This window comes from Anomalospiza imberbis, chromosome 6 (genome assembly GCF_031753505.1).
Source record: "Anomalospiza imberbis isolate Cuckoo-Finch-1a 21T00152 chromosome 6, ASM3175350v1, whole genome shotgun sequence".
Taxonomy (NCBI): domain Eukaryota; kingdom Metazoa; phylum Chordata; class Aves; order Passeriformes; family Viduidae; genus Anomalospiza; species Anomalospiza imberbis.
Genome location: NC_089686.1, coordinates 35932452 through 35954487, shown reverse-complemented (window position 1 = coordinate 35954487; position 22036 = coordinate 35932452). Strand labels below are relative to the sequence as shown.

The 22036-nt window shown below is 37.8% G+C and overlaps 1 protein-coding gene across 14 annotated transcripts in view; it reads left to right on the top strand.

Annotated features, from left to right (window-relative positions):
* NUMB (NUMB endocytic adaptor protein) overlaps positions 1-22036 on the top strand; it is an 89919-nt gene that overhangs the window by 51544 nt on the left and 16339 nt on the right. For 8 of the 14 annotated variants that reach the window (XM_068193344.1, XM_068193339.1, XM_068193348.1 and 5 more), the window contains exons 2-4: positions 3550-3693; positions 15575-15649; positions 20813-20890. In XM_068193344.1, coding sequence (XP_068049445.1) covers positions 3568-3693; positions 15575-15649; positions 20813-20890 — 279 coding nt within the window. In that variant the 5' untranslated portion in view covers positions 3550-3567. The remainder of the gene's footprint in view (positions 1-3549; positions 3694-15574; positions 15650-20812; positions 20891-22036) is intronic. The other 6 variants (XM_068193347.1, XM_068193342.1, XM_068193346.1 and 3 more) reach the window with 2 other exon arrangements.

The following is a 22036-nucleotide window of genomic DNA, read 5'->3' as shown; positions in this document are numbered from 1 at the left end:
TAAGCTATTTTTAAACTGTTTGTTGCCAATGTGACCTCAAAATTAGAACATGTAGGAAAATGGATTTGGTTTTTGGTGAAAAGGAAATACTTTGGGCAAAATGCCACTTCAGTTTCTCATACAAAATGTAGCTGAGGAGCTCTTATTCTTATCCTCCCCTGGGGATTGAGATTCCTGGTCAGAATAAATGTCTGATAAGGTGTGAGTCTCTTGGGCACCAGTAATGCCCGGGAGGGAGAAGTCCAACAGAATGCTCGCATAAGCAAATGTTATGATAAGGCAATTAGACTGCGGTTTTTCACAAGTGGTACAGTGGTTGTGTGCTGTCCTCAGTCCTTGCTTTGCTATTCACTGAAGTTTTTGGGATTCAGAGTTACCTCGAGATTTTCAAAACTGAGAGGAGCCTTACTGCGTCTAATTGTGTCTGCTTAGGAGTCTGTTGTCCCTTTTGGCAGAGTGGAGTATCTGTCCATTTGTCCCTCACGGGAGTGAAAGGTCGGGCAGCTGGGCTGTAAGCAGTGTGCTGACCGGATTTCTGCATTTTACACTGAAGCAGCTGGAGCAGTGGTTTTGCTCTGGCACTGCCAGTCTGCAGTGGAGACAAAAGTGTGTGTCTGTCCTTATGAGCTGAGATGCCATGCAGAGATTTCCTGCAGTATGTTTCACCTGCCCGAGGTGATTGAATGGCCTCCCTTGAAATTCTGATTCCTTCAAATGGATGCACAGAGTCCTCTGTCTGCAGTTTGTAAAACAAAATACATAACTAATACTGCTGTAATGCCTCCCTAAACCTTGATGGAGAATAGAAGTTTTGCAGCTCCTCTTAAAACTTTGAGAATTGCCTTTGCACATTCAGAGATTTTTAAATGGCTTATAGCTTGTAAAATAAACAATGTTTATAGAAGAGTGTTACGGTGTAACCCCAGATGGCAACTAAACCACATCCAGCCGCTTGCTCACTCTTCCTGGTGGGATGGGCAAGAGACTCAGAAGAGCAAAAGTGAAAACTTCATGGGTTGGGATAAACATAGGTAAAACAAAAGCCACACAGGCAAGCAAAGCAAGTAATTAATTTAATGCTTCCCATGGGCGGGCAGGTGTTTGGCCATCCCCAGGAGAGCAGGGCTCTATCACACATGGCAGTTACCTGGGAGGACACTGTCACTCTGAATGTACCCCTTTCCCTTCCATCCTTCCTTCTGTCCTTCCGTCCATCTTTCCTTCCCTGCCCCAGTTTACATGCTGATGTGGTGCCATATGCTGTGGGACATGCCTGTGGTCAGCTGGGCTCAGTTCTCCCAGCTGTGTCCCTTCACAACTTTTTGTGCCCTGCAGCCAGCTCAATGGTAGGGTGGAGTGAGAAGCAGAAAAGACCTTGATTTAATGTAAACACTCCTTAGCAACAACTAAACCGATGTGTTATCAACATTTTTCTCAGCCTAAATCCAAAACACAGTACCAGCTACTGGTACAGTGGGAAGAAAATTAACTTTGTCCCAGCTGAAAGCAGAACAGAGCTGCTTCAACTTATTGAGTGGTAAGAAATGCACATGTTTTTTATTTTGCACATATGTTCTAATCTCTAAATCCACTCAAATTCAAGAAAATATTTTATATTCCTAGTTATGACAAGCATTTTTTATCTATGAAGGAATGAAGTTAACATTTCTTTGTACCTAGATAATTGAGAATCCTTCAGCAACTTCCCGTCCCTGCACTTACACTGCTTGTTAGACCTCCTGGCTGTTCTAGGTACCTACTAGGGACAGTTGCCTATAGTGTTCAGCATACATCCCAACCCTTCACTTAATTTGCATTTGGATTTGGGTTGCTTGGAGTGTCACACCTTGTTGCTTTCAAATGCACATCAAGCAACTTTGAGCACAGTGTTTGCTGTAAAAGTGGTCTTTGGTGGGGCTGTTTCCTAATGTAGAAATACTTCAGGAATTATCCCCTATGCTGAAAGGACCAAGAATGCTGCAAGACCCAGGAATAATGGAATTCAAATGCCGCTGAACTTGTGCATGGGTGACTATTGTGCTTATTTGTGCTTAAACAATTAACATCACCACACTTAAATTACCCAGTCCTAGTGATATACTGGTATTTTCTTTATCTGTGGGGTATATCTTTGAATTATACTTATCTTACAATATTTCTTTTAATAGGTGATGGAAAGATGGAAGATTCTAGAGAAATTAGCCAGTATCATGCTATGAAGATATAGAGGGAACTGACTTGTTTAATTATCTGCTGCTTGAGGAAGAAAGTAACGGTTGCTGAAGGAAGTTTTACAGAGTCACTAACAAAATGCACACCTTTTTGTTATTTGGCATAGCTAAAGGGCACCATGAGATACAGCTTTGTTCAGCTTTGAAATAGTTGCATTTTGACTTTAAACTTCTTAAATGTCAGATACCACAAACAGGAATGTGTTGGTTTTTCTCACCTATGTCATACAGTTTTGACTGGAAGATACTAGTACCTTTCAAGGTTTAAAATAGTGTTCCAACTGTTTTTAAAGCAGCTTTTGTTCAAAGGCCAGCCATTGACACCTGTAAATATCTGTATTCTGTAGTTTATTCAGTTTAATGGGAAATAAGCATATGTAATCCAATTACATTTTACTGCCTTGCATTCTGCAGCATTTTTTTTTTTTCAATCAAGATGAGATGTCATCGTTGTGAGAAGGCTTCTTTTTCAGGAATGATGACCAAATCTCAAGAAGCCTTTCAGTATGTCTTCAATATCCCCCACTTTGTATCCCATATGATTTTACTTCTTTAGGTGAATATTGAGTCTTTTTTGAGTAGTAATTTCTCTGATAGCTTCTTGGCTAACTGTAGTTAGAATTTAGTAAAGGTGAGCAAGTCTAAAGCATAAATTGGATTGTATATAGAAATTGATACATAAAGGCATAGTGTATATGAAGTTTTGAATTCTAGGCTTCAGACGTATATTTGCAGCACTGTCTTCCCCTTTTGAAGAAGTGAATTTCTCATTTAACCACAAGAATTGTACCAGTAGAGTAAGCAAGGGCTGGACTGTTCCCCTCAGTAAAAGCGTGAACCTATCTCTTGTACTTTATGAACAGTACAAGCACCTGATTTTAGGAGCAGTTTTAGAGCTATGAATCCTTGTCTTGCATGAGTGCCTTGGAAGCTTTTGCTATTGGTGTCCTGCTTGGTTGCTTTAGGTAGGTGTTTAAATTTGGGGAGGCAGGATTTCATGTGCATCACTCTTCAGAGCTTCTCTGTCAGCTATTTTAGATAACCCTATGCTCCCAGTAATAGTTATTCCTGGGTGTAATGCTTCAGTTGCTGTGGAAAGATTTTAACAAGTAATGTGGATTTGTGTTTTCAGTTTTGAAGTGAATACCCATCTTTCTCTGAATCTGTGTCCAAAACATTTTCCTCTCACAGGCCCTTCCATTCATCTTTGCAAAAACTCAGGTTTTCCACAGCATCATTTGTCACGATGGTGGTTGACCCAAAGTGGCTAAATGTGTGTTTGGTGCCTATTGGCAGTATTCTTTTTTTCTTCTTCTAGGACGTGAAAATCTGAGAAATGAACAAATTACGGCAAAGCTTTAGGAGAAAGAAAGATGTCTATGTCCCAGAGGCCAGCAGGCCTCATCAGTGGCAGACTGATGAAGAAGGCGTTCGTACTGGCAAGTGTAGCTTTCCTGTTAAGGTAAGAGTTACTGCCTTTCTTTTGGATATCCATGAAGTACTCTTGCCATGAATTGTTATTTGGGTTTTTTTGGCAAGCATAAACCAGAGACATGCTTCATTACACAATGACCTATTTTACAGTTGGCTCTCATTGCAGAGGATGTGGCTTTTTTTCTTAAAACCAGACAGCTCGTGTAATAAATGCCTTGGAAAACCAGTCTGAGATATCCTACCATTATTATCTAGTTGAAATAAATAATGTAGCTTAATAGAGGAGTAATATAATATTTGTCTTCATTTTTCTGGAAGATCAGAAATTATAGACCTCTTGGATTGCATGAAAAGGCACTCAATTCTCTCTGTTAAAAGTGTAGTTGTGGTTACAGTTTGACTTGTAAGATAAGTGGTGGGCTGTGCTTGGAAAGCAATCCTTCCTCCCTCTCAATAATTGAAAATATTTTCAAGTAACACCTGGGATTTCAACCAGTGCATGAGGTTAGAAGCACTTGCTGACTTCTGAGAATGCCTCTGTGCTAGGATCTCTTGTGTGTATATTACAGACTATTAACGCATATGAAACTGAAATTACCTTTTAAAATTCTGATAATTCATTCCAGATTATCAGAGTATTATAAAAAGGTGTTTTCTTTTTTGTGTCCAATTCTCCTTCCTCTTTATTTAAGAAACAATAATTTAATACTTTAGAATAATATTTAATATTAATACTTAATAAATACCAGAATAAAAATAAACATAAAATTCAGGGTGGCTTGTTGCATGTGCTCCCCTTTCTTCCCCAAGGTACACTAATAGTAGATCTACAATAGGTTGGAAGGAGGTGGCACTTGAGGAAAGCTAATGGGTTAAATATCAACGTACAAGGAACAGTCTAGGATTCTGACACCTGTGGGCCTTCCGTTAGTTTCCCTCTGTATTATGCTTAAAGTGATTTTGTCTGCTAGTTAAACATGTGATGTTGCTAGGTGAAATTCTTTAAACTGACTGTTGCATGTTTTTGTGAAGTTGTGGATTGGTAGGTATGTGGTAAGTATGAGAACTTTCACACGAGGTTAATGCCCTGCTTTGCCCTACTAGAGCTGCTTTTGTGCTTTGACATACACTCAAGTGTATACAACATTTCTAGTTCATGGCTGCTTGCATATTTTTGTCTTGAGTTATTTTTCTGCTAAGAGGAAGGAACTGTATGTAATTCAGTACTGAACAGAGATGGTCTTTTGCCAAAGCTTTGAAAGTAATTGCTCTGGGAAAGCTCAAACTTAGATTAAGGTTTAACACTGTCTAGGAGAGAACAGAGCTGTAAGATTGAGGATGGTGATTTTTTCATAACTTAGGCATTACACAGGTTGCAAAGCAGAGTGCTCAATTTCTTGGCATTTAGTTTTATTCAGACTTTTTCAATCCTTTACTGAACACAAAGGGTGTGAACCACTCCACACTGTTAAAAGACTGACTTTTTTTAAACTCTCAGTCAGGACTTGCACTTCTAATGACAAGTGCTTCCTGTATTTAAATGAAGCATTCATCTATTCTGGGCACATGTACCCAAAGTCAAAAAAGGTTTTGGCCTATTCTGTCCTGAAAAGGCATAGAAATGGAGGAGTCTTTGCATCCTGTCATCAAAATGGGACTTATGTGCACTCATTAGTCTGCTTTTAATTGGAAATCACTGAATTAACTTAATTTGTTCTTTGGAAAAAATGCTTTTAAGGTAAATGTAAGGGATGCTTCTTGATTTGGTCAGAATGGTAGAGTATTAATATCCAAAGAACTTGCAATTAGGTGAAAACTTAAATTCAGAATAATTTAATATTAAGAGGCATTTTATCTTACTTGATTAGAATTTATTGTCCAATATAGTGTGCCTTGATATGGACAAAGTGGAAATTTTTATAAGGCTTGAGATGCAGAGTGGGTGTTAACTGGTGTTGCATAGATAGAGACAGGAAGTATGCCATTGTGAGGGAACAAGATAAACCAGATGTAGAGTCATCGCTTTACTGGGTGGTACTGTATTTTGCTCACAGAAAGAATAGAACTTTGTGCTATTGAAGGAGAGTATCCTGTTACGCCTGTCTTGGGTATTTTTTGGGAATTCATACATTCCAGGAAAAGTATGCAGTCTCCCATGCCCTTAAATATCTGATGGGGTGACTTTTCTTCCTGATGCTCCTCAGTGGAGCAGGACAAAGCGAGATATTTTGGGAAGAATGGTTAATGAATAGGAATGCATTCAAATATGAAAGATGGTGAATATACCTGAGTTTTCTTTAAGTTTTGCAGTGGGAATTCCAAAGTGATCCATTGTCTGTAGTGTAGCTGCTCAACCACACTTGAATATGTTGGAGCTGGGGAGGGGGATGCACAGGATTAGCCTGTTCTTACTTCTTATGATCTGCTTTGCCTGCTCTCTAAAAATCATCTGTAATTCTTTGGAGTTCAAAGCATAACTGAGTAGCAAGACCAGAATCTGGTCTTGCATTCAGGGATGATGAAGACTTCATCTGTACTCAGTGAAGACCTGAGAATTCTAAATAAATGTTGCTGCAACTGTCTGTAGGATTTTCTGTTTGAAAGTAAAATACATGAGACTAGTGTGGTAGCAGCTAAGTTGTGGGCTTTGTTACTTCTAATGCTTACTATTTTATACAGGTAAGATGCAAATTTTTTTTTTTTTTTGAGATAGAGACAGGAGACTAGTGCAAACATGTGAGGGAACATTTGTTCTTGGTTTCTCTTGTAAAAAAAGATCTTTTAAATTGGTTTGGTTTTTAACTTCTTGCCTTTGGGCATTTATATTTTGCCCGGAGCTCGGGTGTTTGTAGAGTGCTACCACAGATTTATCATTTTTTAGACATTACAGAGCATTTGGAAGCACTTTGAAAGTTGTGTTGCAAATAGGATTGCATCCTGCCTTCAGGCTTCACTCTGTTATTGTTGGACAGGGACTCCAGTAGCTGCTTATTCATTGTGCTTGGAGGATGCTGTACTGCAAAAAGATTTAATATTACTGAAAGGTTTTCTATGTTGACATGTTTCTTGAAGCTCTTCCTGCGCTATGTCCACGTTAAGTGTTATGTTGGATTTTGAGCAAATCTGATATATCTATGGATTGTCTTCCCTTTGGGAGAGAAGATGCTCAGTGGAAAGTACAGGCAAAATTCCTGTTGTGTTGCTTTAAAATTCAGGGAAGTAGATTTTGATCCACAGTTGGTTCTCTCCAGTGCTGCGCTCATAAATTTGCAGGTGGTGATAATCATGAATGAATACTGTTCTTTTAGTCAATAACATTCCTTTTTGTTAACAGTCTTGTGTTTTTCTGCTAATTGGTGGGGCTGTGTTGCAGGTAGCCAGGTATTGATCATATTTTCTCAGTCATCTTAGTGTGTGTAGATGTAATTACAGATAGTTCTTCTCTGTGTTGGAAATCTAACCACACCAGAGGTGGTAACCTGACACTCAAAGATAGGGCTGTGCAATGGCTGCTGACTTTCCTGTAGTGCTCTTCTGTGTAAACTGCTTTGAATCCGCTAAAGTTAGATTGAAAGAGGAACCAGGGAGAGACAGGTCCTGTCTGTCTGCAGAGGTATGAAAAGGATGTTAAACTTGTGTTTAGAAAAGTGACTTGCAGACTTTTGCAATTCCATTGGGAACTCGAATGGTGTTGCTCTCCTAGCTTTGGTGGTGTGGAGGCGTAACACCTTGCAGCTTTCATAGGTTTTCAACAAGAGTTGCCCCATTATTAAATGTAGCACTGATAGATCTGTTGCAGTCTGTGCAGAAGCCTGTTTTCAGGGACAAATTCTTTTCCACTGTCCTAACAAACTGAAAGGTAAATACTGTGTTTCAGTAGTGAATCCTTCCTCTGAGAGAAACAGTACCAGATACATGCAGTATATATGGGTGTTAGATGAAGAGATGGTATTTAAAATGATTTAGAAGTTGAATATTCTAACAGACATTACAGCTATGTTTATCAGTGCTATAATTTATTTATACACAAATTTATACATTAGAATTGCAACAAATGAAGTTCACTGACGTACACATTTTCAAACTTGCTTTCTTGCTCCAGACACTACCTCACTGAAACCATGCAGCTGTTCTGTGGTATAATGACTGAAATATTTGACACTAGGGCTTGTTTTGTGTGAAAAGGCTTTTCGAGTGTCCCTCTGGGTAAGTGGTTTTCATTCATACAAATGCTCTTTGGAGTAACTGGCCTGTGCAATTTATATCAGAAAAATTAGGTCATTTCCTTCTACCTAAGAGAACTAAACAAACAAAACACTTGCAAATTCTTGGTGGTTCTGACCAAAAGGATATTAACAGAATATTAACAGCTGATTACTACCTGGTGTTCTAGAAGATGCAACAGTTGTGTGTATCTTGGATAATTTAGTTTTGTTCTGTCGTTTCCATGTTCTTGGCGGTCAGTCTCTTCTGACCTTAAGGCATCTAAGGCTACTGTTGTATATCACCTGCAGGTTTACTTGCACTTTTTAATTTGACCTAGAAGACTAAAGATGTGGGTGAAAAAGCTGGTGTGGAAGAGTAACAGACCACATTTCTATCTCTGACATCCAGGGTTTGCTGCTGAGTACCTGGTATCGTTGGAGTTAGCCTTTCCACTGAATTTGATTTCTTTGTTAGGGTTGACAAATAATAATTGTATGGATACTGTTGTACTTTCGAATATAAAATAATTGACTTTTCAGAACAAGTACTCTTGAACTGTTTCCTGTCTAACCCTTGCTTTGATGGGAGATGTTTGGAAGACACTGTATTGCTTTGTGTTCAAGAAGAGGCAGAAGGAAAGGGAACAGCTGGCACAAGCCCTGTAGAGTATTCTCACTGGGACCTGTGAATGTCAGTTCTCATCCCTGGCGTCCCCGTGTTTAGGTTGTTGAGCCATACATGGCACTGCTGAAACCACCACCAGTAGGAGCTAGGCCATTTCAGTCACTTTGCTTGGTGTTCTCACACCACTCCCAGATGCCCAGGTGTCCTGTTTAGTTTTGGAATTTGCATATTGAACTTTATTGCTTCATGTCAAGTTTATAAATCTCCTATTAAAAATAACTTCTTATACTTAATAAGTTTATAAATATAGCTTGCATTCTGTTTCTCAGGTCAGAAAGACTGGTACAAGCACAGGTGACTGTGGCTTTTGTTTTATGTCTTAAATGTACTTCAGTTTGAATAATAGCTGTGAAAGAATTTACCAGTGTAATGCTGAAGTGCCTTTAAGTTAAGCATGTGATATTTTTCACTGTGAAAGCCTGAGGTACTTGAATAGTCTTTGGAAACTATGTTAAATATGTTTAAGACGTTAATGTGACAAATCTGCTGATTTCTGAAATGTTGTACAGCCTTACACATTAAACACTAGAAATCTCTACCTCTGAAGTCATGAACTGATGTTAGCAATGAGCAGTAATCATTCCTATTAAATGCTAACCCTCAGTAAGCAATGGTACATTTAAAAAATCCTGCAGGATTTAACATCACAGGAAAAAGGCTGGCAGTCAGCTAATTATAAAAGATGGTGATTATAATGGAAGCTGTGAAGCTTACCTCCAATATATTCCTATGCATTTTTGTCATGGCTAAAAGGAATGTAAGGTGATCCCTAATTTTTAAACTTTCTACCCTAGTGTCCAACCCTTAGTTTTGTTTGAATGGCCTTGCAAACAAGAAGTTTTAAATGAAGCTTCTTGCTGAGTTTTAAAAACCTCCTGTCTTTGGCAAAGGTGAAATTCTTAAATAGTTTTATAAACTTCACGTTGTTTTAAAGATATGACAATTAAAATGGTTTGGATCACCTTGCAGAAATATTTATTTTAAATGTAATTTAGGTGGTGGAAATCAAAAAGTTCTCATTGGGTTATACTTTTTAATTCTGTTTTTTAAAATCAGGAGATCCCCGGTGTTGTACATGGAAACTGAATTTTTTGCAGGAGTTGAAGAAAAGGTACTCTTGTGTGTACCTGTGCAGTGTGTGTATAAAACTTCATGCTATCAACACTTGATTTTCCTTTATATTTTATCTTCCTTTTTAAAAAGAAAGTTTTAAATCTATTAAATAGTGCTGAATTCCTGGAAAAATAGGAATTGCACATCAGAGCATACAGTTGAAAACCAAAGTCTGACAGTACATATGTGAAGCTGTGACGGGACTGGGAGAAATAGTGTGTTTAGCTGCATCAAGGGAAATTTAGGATATGCATTAGCAATAACAACTCAGCAAAATAACATCCCTTTCTACAATGAGACATATAAAGTACAGGGTAGAAGGTCTAGCCTTTTGATCTTCAGTTACAGAAATGTCATAATACTTGAAGGCTGACTTCTCTGATGTAGATGTGGAAGTAGATCCTGCCCTGAAGCAAGTTCTGTCCTACATAACATTCTGAGTTCCCTCTCTGCCTCATTTTAGGGATTTATAAAAAAATGAGGAATATAGCACTTGTATATCCTGTATTGAGCTTCTTTATTGCATCTTCAATATTTCTGACTCACAATGTTTTTTCCGTTGGCAATGATCAAAATGGTCGTGTGAGAGCCGGTATGTGAAATGCTCAGTGTGGCTCTTAGGTGGGTGTGATGTAAAAAATAGGGAGAACTACTGGTATAGGTACTGCTTTAGATTCTTTTGATCCTCATTATTCAGAGACATTTAGCACTCATAGGCTGCTACAGTTCTTGTTTTGGGGAATTTAACAGGTTGGTGAGACATTTTGATTTCTGGTGATTTGTGTAGCATCCTAACTAACCTAAAGCTTTGACTAAGCAAAATTAAACTTTGTTGAGGCTTAATCATAGAGTTTCTGTTGTCTGTGCTTCTACAGCTTTGTCTGAGCGAACATTTGTTTCAAATGAATACATTTAGAAAGCAGGAGGATGGGTGTGAGAGGAGAGAAATAAAATACTGAACATTGGAATGTAAATCTTAGAAGTCAGTGGAAAAGTAGCTCAGCTTTAGGACATATCCAGGATTTCTGGATTTAAGCTTATGTCTACTTGCAAGACAGCATTTCAGTCTGAACCTTTGGTGCTCAAGCTTTAATTCTTGAGCAATGGCAATTGTAGAAGCATATCTGCACATGCAGATGTCAAGGAGTCAGCCTTACTGTTGCAAATAATACACCACAACTTCCACAGAGGAAAAAAGAGAAATGTCATTGCCTCTAGGAAAAATACCAAGAAATGCTGGTGTGCTCCTCTTTATGGCAGCTTGTTTCCCAGCACAGGACACCTTGGCCAAGACTTCAAGTAAGCTCATTTCCTGTGTGCATCTACTTTCAAATGTAATCCAAAGAACCTAATCTATTACTGCAAATAAAACAGTGCATGTTGCATATCTGCTGATACAGAGGGAACTTCAATTATTTGTGTAGCTGAGTTTGTTTCAAAGAGAGATTGTAAAAGCATATTACCAGACTTGAACAAACACAACTGGCTTGAGTGAGTTGTCCAGGTTGAAGGAGCTCTGGTGAAGGATCTTTTTGCCAGCTGTTATGGTTGAACTTTGAAATTTTGAAAACTGAGTCAGCCAAGTATTTGAGAGAGAAAGGAAAACGAAGATGATCAGGGCAGTATTGCTTGTACTAGGACACAGATGGTGTTTTATTTCTGATCTGATACATCAGCCCTTGAACTTCTAGTAGGAGCAATTTCAATAGCATGTATTTGTGAGAAGACAGTAGGAAAACTTCACCAGAAACACTTGATATGATAATTTGAGAGGTTGGTTTTTAGATTAAGTTGGAAAAAGTTTAAAATGTTGAAAAATAATAAATTTTCTCAAGCACTTTTCAAATTCTAAGGATGCTTTTCTGTGTGGCAGTTGAACTTGTTCTTGTGTAGATTGCTTCATGTTTGGTTTAAGATTGGTACCAAACACCACCTTCAGTAAAAGAGAACATAAAAATCAGTGATGAAGAGGGAAAGTTTTTTGGTTTAATTTGCTGTACCATAATCTCATCTTCTTTTTGCTAAAAATGTTAATAGAAGCAGTGCTTCTATTGAATGATGTTTGCCTTAAGGACTTCTCTCCAACAGCCCCTGAAAGTATTTTATTTGGATTAGAGCTTTTATGTTGTGTTACTCTATATGTGGACTTGGCCCACATGGATTTTAGCTTTCTGTAAAAGCACTGGTGGTTAATTTCTGGTATAACGATTAAATCTCTTACAGAACAATTTATGTCTGAGAATTGCTGATGTCATGACTATCATTCACTGGTTGCTATGGAAATTAAGTAGGAGTGCATTCAATATTAATACTGCATTCCTGCTATGTGCATTTTCCTGATGGAAAAGTACTCACTTTCTCCAGGAATTCTAGCTGCAGCAGTCCCTGTGACAAGAAATGCTCTTTTTAAACATGTCAGAGGTACTCCTTTTCTTACTGTTCTGGAAGTCATCATCCACCCCAGTATGGCTTAGACGGTTCATGTGGATTTCTGTGTACCCAGCACTTACGTGTCCCAGTCCTTGAGTGAGTTTGTGATAATGTGCTGTCATGGATTTGCATGAGATTTTACTTACGTGGGACTGTGGCTGCCCAGGCACTTCAACAGTATGTTTCTTCTCCTTTAGTTTGAAAGGGAAGTTCCTTTCAAAGATCCTGAAAGGTTGTATATAGAAGTGTGGGGTTTGTGTATCTGCTTTAAAGTGGTTTCCATGTAATCCTTTTCCAGCAATGTAACAACAGAGTTTAACAATAGTTTATTTTTCTGAAGTACTGAATTCTGGTGTTTAACTTTCCTTTCTGGCTCATAACTAGTAGCTGCATTTCCTTTATTAATTTTTGAAATGTCACTCCTAAAATGCTGCTGCACTAGTAAGTTGAGCCAATATTTCAAATTTAAGGCTAAGTTGAGGTAGATTTACAATTTAGCATTTCTGTTTAAAATACAAACACTAGAAGATGTTTCAGTTTTGACAGTTTCTTGCCAGTCTTCTTGAGGAAATATTTTTGTCTTTGATTACAATCCATTAAAAGCCAGATAAATATTGTAGCACTGGTTAAATACAGGAGCTGTGTATATCTACTCTCAGACTGATGAAAGAAGCTTGAAGACTCAGAAAGGGACCTGCTGCTTAAGGGGCATTTGGCTATGAAAAGAAGAGGACCACAGCATTCTGGTTATAGAATTAAAATTTATTTTTACAAGAAAGAAAAGTATACTGGCATGTATAAGCAATTAACACACTACCACTGCATCCCAAAAAAATTAGAAACCAAAACAAGAATAATTGTGAAATTGCTGTAAGATGTTCAACACCAGTGCTAATGATGAGCTTTTGGCTTCTGCAGAGCTGGCTTCTGCAATGGCAAGAACAAGTTTTTTCCTCTTTGTATGAAGAGCTAGAAGTGTAACATGGAAATGCAAACAAAGTACCTTTTGTCCTCTATATCATAAAGAAGTATTGTGTGACAGTGTAATTTATTTTAAAATTCAGAATTGATTGATGCTCAGTGAGGTCTGTGGATCGTACCCCTTTGGTGTGGATAGATGCACTTGATATGTGTAATAATGTCTCCATTCACAGGAGTGGAAGCAGTATTGAAAACTGCAGCTAAACTTGCTGTCCCCAGCAGCAGTGGCATGACTGATTGCTGAAAGTTGGAACATGGGACTTGAATAGAAGTTTGGCAACACAGGGGAGAATGGTTGTCTGTTTTGCAGTGTGACATGAAGCAATATTTACCCTAGTCCATTTCTCCCTTTTCCAAGCAAGAGGCAGGTTGCCAAGTACAGGGATTGAATGGTTTGAGTCTTCAGTTGGAAACATTCTGGCTACACTGAAGTAAATGAGATGTGCAGATAGGTCAGGAAATGTGGAAGTTGCCCTCTAGATGGATGATACAAATGGTCATGCAAACTAGATGGTTTATTCCTTACACATATTTTATTTTCTGCCCAGTACAAACCTCAGGCTTGTTCCTATCTATATCACTGTCTTCTTAAAGAGAAGTTACTAAACCCAAAACTTTCTCATGACAAATGAACAACAGAATTTCTGCATCTGGAACTCCTCCCGGAGAAGTCATGGCACAACCGAGTAGTTGATGATGTACATATGTACTCCCAGACACACAGTAATTGCATCCTCAGTTGTTACTGTTTGTGTATTTTTAGGATTAAAATGTTCTGCTTCATGCTCTGGAGAAATGAAGATCTTGTGCAAGTGTTCAGCAAGCTCAACTGAGGGAGTACAGTTGCTGTATTGGCAGCTCCAGCATTCATTTATAAGGCTTCAGCCTCTCAGAGCTCATTTTGAAAAAGCTCTAAAGAGTCAGATCTTTTATTTACCTTCTAATTTCAGTGCAATTTATTGTTCAAGCTGTTCTCCAGCTGTGAGGGCTGATTTAAATGAAATTCTTGCCAAATTGTTCAATCCACATTTAACTCTGTTTAAAAAAATGCCACACAGTGAGATTTAATACTAAAGCTCTCTGTCACTTAAGATATTGTAAATCTTTCAGCAGTTTAATGATATATAGAGCTTTTTCTTCTGGAATATCTTGCCTTGCATGAAAAAAACTCAACTTTCCAATTTGTATTAAATCTTTGAAACAATCTTGATTTTTTTTCCATATAGTTGAATCTCTCAATCTGAGGGTGCTTCAGTATGGTACTGCGAGTGAAATGTTTTTTTTTGTCCAAGTCTAGTATCCTAATTAATGAAAGAAAATCTAGGATTTTCAAATAGCTCATGACAGAATAGTCTGTTATAGAGTGCAACTTTTTAATAGATTATTAAACTTGTGTTTACTACTGCATTAAGTGACGCAAATAGTGATTCTTGTGTCATATTTTAAAACCACTTTTTCACTCTCTATCTAGCCTAGAATCTAAATGCTGAATTACATTCAACTCTTAGAATGGCAAGTAAATTGGGGAAAGTTTCTTTCAGCTATAGCTCTTACTGCAAAACGTCAGCAAAGTTTTGATAGTTTCTCTGATTTTCTTCAAGGGCTATCTACTTTGAATAAGGATATGAATTTTTATGAGAGATCACTACCTTTCACCATCAAAAAAACCTATGATTGGAAAAGGCAGGGAAATTGGAAAAATTAAAGCTAAAAGTTTGAGTGTAAAATTATCCATGGTATCCTGAACACTACACTCTTGACATATATTTCTTGCAACTGGTTTCGCTATAGACTAATATTATTCTGGGTTATAAATTAAAAAGCTTTGAAGTTGACATTTCTATTCAATGTTGTGTTGCTAGGGGGTTTTTAAGTAGTGCTTGGTAAGATGAATCTGTGGAAAACAGACTTTTTTTTTAACCCCTCTTTGTAAGAATGATGAATGTCTCAGTATCCACATAACAGACTGTTGTAAGGAAGAGAAACAATTTTGGTTTACAGTTTTAAAAAAGGGGTGAGCAAATTTCTCATATTTGGACATTACCATGCAAAAATATTTGGTCATCTTACTGTGTAGTGTAATTTGGTTTTCAATACTAAATATATTTATCATTATTCAAAAATTATGTATTCACCATCATCTCTATATTGATGTAAGGTTTTCATGCTATGCTAGTAAAAAATGACTAAAGCTCATGATGAATAAGCAGGAAAGCAGTTTTCAATACATTTCAATTACATAATTTCCCCTGAGTAAGGAAAGTCCGTCTTTTCCTCCAAATTTCTAGTTGTATTATGCTTTTCTGCTGATGCTGGTGCCCCCATAGATATACACAGTCAAATGCCCAAATGCAGGTTTAAAAGAAGGCTGGCAAGGTGTTGGTAATGACTATTGCATCAGCTGCACTGAGATGAATTCAGAGCTTGGATTCATCAAAACCCCGGGAGTTTAAGGAGCTGCTATTAACCTTTTCTCCCCATACTCTTTCCTGCAGTACTTGGGACACGTTGAAGTGGATGAATCCAGAGGAATGCATATCTGTGAAGATGCTGTGAAGAGGCTGAAATCTGTATGTATATTTGTTTAATGAAAACCTTGGCTTTGGGGTTGTAAGTGTTACTGGAAAAGGTCTGTTCAGAGTAGTGCTCCAGCCAAAGACTGAACTTTTGACCCTTGTTAGGAGAACAGTTGGCCAGTTTGAGAGCACTGCTGCTCTTGGGGGGACGTGCTAATCTGATGATGAGAGGGAGAGTTACAACTGTTCTTTCTACTTGCAGAAACTATTTGCAAAACAAATGTGTAAAAATTTTCTGTGACCTTTCAGGCTAAGTTGGTACCCACATGGGACTTCAACCATTGTTTTTTAACAGCTTCTCCCTCTCTCTCTTTTCTTCTCCCCCTCTCTCTCTTTCCCTCTGTTGCCTGCCACTTTAATAGTGACTTAATTCACCATTATTGTACAAAATATTACTTGTTTTAGGATGCTTTTTTCCTAATGCACTGCAGCATTGTAGTCGTGCATGAAATAATCTTGCTTGCATCTGCTCAAAGTGGCCTGAAGGCTGCCTAATTCTGACATGTCATGAAATGGGCTGCTCTTAGTTTGGCTTCTGTGAACGTTTGCTCCTGTAAATGGCACTCGTTCAAAGCTCTTTGTATTTCAGTGGCTCATTTGAGGAGGTCTTGTCATCTCTTTCCTGCAGTAATAATACCACAAAATCCTGTGGAAATAGCAAACTCCAGAAAAGCAGTGATCAGTCTGTCAAGGAACTGAGGCTTTAACATCATTGAAAAGAACAGGAAAAAGAATATGAAAAAATGGAATTTTTAATAGAGATAGAGAACTGCAGTCCTTGTCATCACTTCTATGTTTTATCTACATACATTCTTCAGTATGCATTTCAGTGGAAGAAACCCTTGTATCCTTGCAGCTCAAAAAAGTCCATCAAACAAGTCCATCAAGCCATTCTACTGCATTTCTGCTGGTTTAAAATAAGTGCTACTGGACATCCCTTTCCTCACCAAGTCTGAGGGCTCAAATGGTTTCCATCTAAACCCGTTTTTCCCTTCTTCCTAGCATTGTAGGTTATCTTTTCTGCCTTCTGTTGTGCTGTAAAGTTTGTGAATTGGTTTAATGCTCTGATTAAAATCAAGTCTTTTCATTCTTTTCTTTCTCAGCTAATGTATAGTAACCTGTTAAAGCCGCATCCCATCTGTTCCCATTCAGTCTGCAGTGATTAGTGATTGATTTTTATTAAAAAGGGCCACACAAAATATAAATGAGTTTCTTTATTCTGTGGATTTAGTTTACATACCTAAAAGTGCACGTACTGACCACATAATCAATTGCATCCGTTTTTGTCTCTGATTTTTTTCTGGTTTTCTCAGAATGCTTTCTGTTAGCACACCAAATAGCACTGCAGTATCTACTTTGTACAACTTGTTTCACTCTCTTCCCTGGGGAGCTATGCTGTGAAGTAGCTGTTCTCTAGTTTATAAAAATCTTATAAGTCCATGAGCCAGCTAAGTGTAGCTAAGCTTATAATTAATGAGACATAGTAAAAGCATAGCACCCAGTTTATTCTGGAATCTGGATTTCTAGGGTTGTGATTTTTGATCGAATGAATTACTGATTCAAATATCAGACTTGGATATCTAACCTTTACAGTTAGACAGCATTTTCTGAAAGTAAATAGTTAGATTTCCTTAATCCATGTTATGTCATTATTCCAAATTGTGGATGGCATGAATTTACCCATTCTCTTAAATTACATTTTTCTTCAGATAATTTTGATTTCTTCTGCTGTTTGATGTCTATGTGTACACCAAATACAAGTGTGCATCTCTTAAAATTGCCATTTGTCTCCTTTGTCAGTGTTGGAAGTTGAGAAGTGGAGGTGAAATTTTCTTTGTGCCCCAAGAGGAAGATTCAGATTACTGAAATTACTTTGTGCGCTTTAGTTGCTAGACTCTATCAGATGCAAGGTCCATTTGGAGCTGCTTACTGCAATTCAAGCCCTGCCCTTCAGGGCAGGCTTGCTTAAAACCCAGTATGTGGATTTTAAACCAGAGGCATTTCTTTAGGACATCACCATTACTGGAAGCTCTGTTCTGTACAAGACACTCTTAATTTAGCAGAAGCCAAACACTGGGTGATATCTCAGCATGTGAGGAATGTGATGAGAAAACAATTAATTCTCCTTGCTTTCATATTACTTAGTTATTTTGATGGGCTTTCTCTTGGTTTTGAAAAAAAATACAAGTTTGAGCTGCAGTGCTCAAACTGAAAGACTAGCTTAAGGGAAATTGGACTTCACTTTTAATGTGGTTAAATGACATTGAAGTGTATGTGGGCTATTTTAAACTTTATTCTCTGCATGTAAGGTGTAGGTTTAATAAATCCAGTCAATAAAAATTAGAATTGTTGAAATATTTGTATCCTGTAGCTTCCAAAAGTTAAGTTTTGTCTGTCTTTTCTTATTCTAATAGATATATTTTCTCCTCTTAATTCTTGCTGTACAGCAGTTGGCAATTCATTTGGGGAACTGAAGACTGTTCTTTTATAGGACTGACTACTGGGTTTTAAAAGATTTTACGGGATTTGCTGAGAATATAGAACAGTTTTAATCTTGACTTTAGGAATAGTTTAATTACTGCTTTGCTTTTTGAAAGGAAAGATGCAAACAAGTATCTCTGTCTCTTTATTGTGGGAAATAATCTTTCAGGGATTTTTTAGTACCTGCTTCTGTAACGGGTATAATTGTTTTTGAACGCTGCACCTTGCAGAACTTGCAAGCAAGTGATGGTGAGCATTTTATTCAGATGTTGCTTAATTGACAGCTGAGTACAAGAAGCCACTTTTAGCTCAAGAATCCTTCATCCACACTGTATTCTGTTACAGGTTTGTAGTTCTGAAACTGCACACCAACAACACTGTAATTTTCTGTCTGATGAAATGGCATCACAGTCTCATTAATAGATCAGAGCCCCTCATGTTTAGCTATTAGTTTATTATTAACATGGGTTTATATTATCAACAGAACTTGCATTTTTCCTTAGTGGAGTATTACCAATATAGCTTACATTATTCCCTTAGTAGAGATATATTGCTGGCTTTGTGTACATTTAGTATCTGATAAGATTCCTGTAGATGGACATGAAGCTCTAAATAGTTTCTTCAGAAACATTTCACTGAATTTAAAATATTTAGTGCCAACTGGAAAGTAACTTTAAGGGTCTTATTAAGTGTATTTGACTCAGGTATGGGAACATCATATAAAGAGAAAAGTGTACTCTCTCATGTCATATTTTGATTTTAAATCAGCTTTAGCTTGTAGTATTGGTTTCTAACTTGCTACTTTTTGTTTTAAATTATGCATTTGTTTTAATATATGTTCTTATTTTAGCAGGTAAAGAAACATAGTATTTTTTAGAAATGCACTAGTTATCTCTAAACTACATTAACTTAGTGTTGTTTAAAATCCATTTTGCATGATGCCTTTTCCATTAACCTTTTCTAGTTTATTTAAAAAAATAATCTTGTTTAACAAGCTTTTTTCTGAGAGCAAAATTAACCATCACCTAAAAATGAGGTAGCTTCTGGTGAATCTCTTTAGCTTTTGCTGTCTTTAAAAAGCTGTTATTCAGTGTAATGCAATAGTCATCGCTCAACTTGGCAGCAGCATCCAACCCCTTCTCATTATGTATACTACATTGTGATTAATCCATTAGTTCCCCTCCTGGTGCTCAGTATATCCTGTCCAAATACATAACTGTTCCTGCCTCCAAACGTGCTTAAGCTTTTCAGCTGACTGAGCTTGGAGATGTTCTTTATACAGTGTCTGAGTTGATGTAAATATGTTACAGATACTTGGTAAAGCGTTCTGTGGAAGGACATGGGGCAGAGAGGGACACGCTAGCAGGGCCAGGAAATCCAAAGCTGAGAAGGACACTCCCTCCTTAACTTGGTGTTTTCTTGGCTTTTGTTGCCTTGCATCAGAACCATAGCTTTGATTTAAATACAACCTTGTTTATCGATCCGTTCTTCAGACACTGCTTCAGGACATTTGTGGCAATACTTTAATACAGTAGTATCAGTGATGAACAGGTTGGAATTGCACAGTGTAAATATGAGGTCAGGGGCTGTCACAGAGACACTCCCTGTCTCTTCTGCAATTCTCCACCTCCTCCTCATTACTGCTATACCAGAGCTTTCTTACAAGTGAAGTGGTTTGGAAAGACAGCAGGAACAGCTCTGTGCTTCATGTCGGCTTCCCTCACATGTGGAGCAGCATGTTGGCTGTGCTCGCAGAGCACCAGGCCTGGTGAAGTGTCCTCTCATGTAGTTTACTTTCCACAGTCTGGTAACAAAATAAAGCTAGTAAACTAAACTGCATGCAAATATGCTTAAAATTTTGTGCTGGCTTTTTCTTAATGTGGATTGGGCAATCGGTATAATTGCTTTCCTGAAGAAATTTAAGAAATTGTAGTTCAGCCTTTAGTATCTTTGCACTTGCCTGTCTCTGCCTGCCTGAGCTGATTTTAAATGCTGCTCAACCTATCAATTCAGAGTTGTAGAATGAATAACTAGTATTTGTATAAGTATTGCATAAAGCCTTGGAAGGCTTTAGAGAAGGAGAAAGAGGTCTCATTTTTATTTGAATTTTACCACAAGGTTACAATGAAATTCCTTGCTCTTCAGAGAAGACTGCGTAAGATGTGAAGCATAAGAGTAGCACGTAAGCCAGAGCAACAAACAAATGGAATAAAATGCAGGAGTAACTTACCCCTGCTTTATATAAGCCATACATGCTTCTCCAACATACAGAACAGTAGTTTTGGGGAAGAGTGATCAATACAGAGCAAATTAGACTGCAATTCTGGAGTTAGAATTTTGCATTTCACAAGAGCCTGTGCAGTATTTTACTTGTTTAACCACCATGTCTGCTGCCAAGTTTGGTTTATAACCTAACCAAAAGGGACTAAACAAGGGAGAGTGAAAATAAAGTAACCACTTTGCATGAAATTGGGGCTGAGGTTTTCTTCTTTCCACCAATTTCAGGGCAGTAGCTTGTTAGAATTGTGTGTGTGCCCTTTGATCTGCATTTTCATAGGATTATTTTCACATTTGCCTGTCGCACCTTCTCATGGATAACTCTAAAAACCCCTTCCTTTCCCTCCAAACCCTATTCTTGTGTGTGCTTGTTGGTTTGAAAACCCTGGGACATTTTAGCTACCTACAGTAATAGCGCTCGACTTGTCCCCCCTGTTCCTCCAGGAAAGGAAGTTCTTCAAAGGCTTCTTTGGAAAAGTAAGTTTAATGCCTTGTTTGTGCTTGCACTATAAGGAGTTACATCCCTGGTATAGCACTGCCATAAAAATCAGGGTGTTGAGAGTGCCTTAATCCAATTCAGAATATTTGCTTCTAAAACAGGCTTGGAAATATTTTGATCAAAGAATGTGGTTTCAAAAGTAACCCAAAACAGAAACTTAAATATCTGTGGACTGTATCAGAAATCCAGTGTTCTGAAGTGATTTGGTGTTCCTGAAAAAACAAAATCTTTTTTAACCCTTAAACTTGTGCCAACCTACATCACCTGGGCAAATACCTACAGAACAGTTGAGGTCTGTGCTGTGTAAGTCCTTCATGCCCAGCTGCCTGGCAGCATGAGTTGATCCCCAAATGTTAGCACTGGGAGAAAGCAGTGTGCCATCTCTTAAACCTTCCTTTTTTGAGCACAGTCCCAATTCAAAGACATATGAAGATGAGATGAGGCATTTACTTACTATGCTTTCCTAATTTCAGCTCAATCTCCAGTTTCTATCGTTGCTCTTGTTTTCACAAGGACAGTGTCTTAGATAAGAAGGGAAGCAACCCTGTCCTTATTCAGAATGTGCTGCATTGGTGGCTGGGTGGTTTTGTTCCCACTGCCTGCATTTCTGCAAGGCAGAAAGATCACGCTCTCTTTTACCTCTCATCTGTTTCCTACCTTTGTGTTTAAAATTCCTGTAAAACCTTTTAATCCAGCTTTCATATGGAGTTAATCTAAGATAATGGCTTCTGAAGTATCTTGTTGTAAAATGAAACTTTGCTTAAATAGAAACCAACAGGTTTGTAATATTCATAAATGCTGAAGTCTTTTGAAGCAGATTATTCTCTAGTCATGAATTGGTTTGGGCTTTACTTGGGGAGTAAGTAAGGATTTTTCAGCTGATGCTTTTTCACCATTCACTCAGATAGTGATAGGTGTCACACAGGAACATCTGTTTCTCCAGTTCTGGTTTCTTCCTATCATCTAGGAGAGCACACATCTAAAGTGTAGTGTTGGTGGTGAGGGGCTAAAATATAGAAGATGGCAGATCTGTCAGATTAATGAGAACAGTCTTGTGTGCAAATCAAATCCTACAGCTGGAATCTAGAAGGACTGAACCCAAAGTGCTAAATTGGAAACAAACA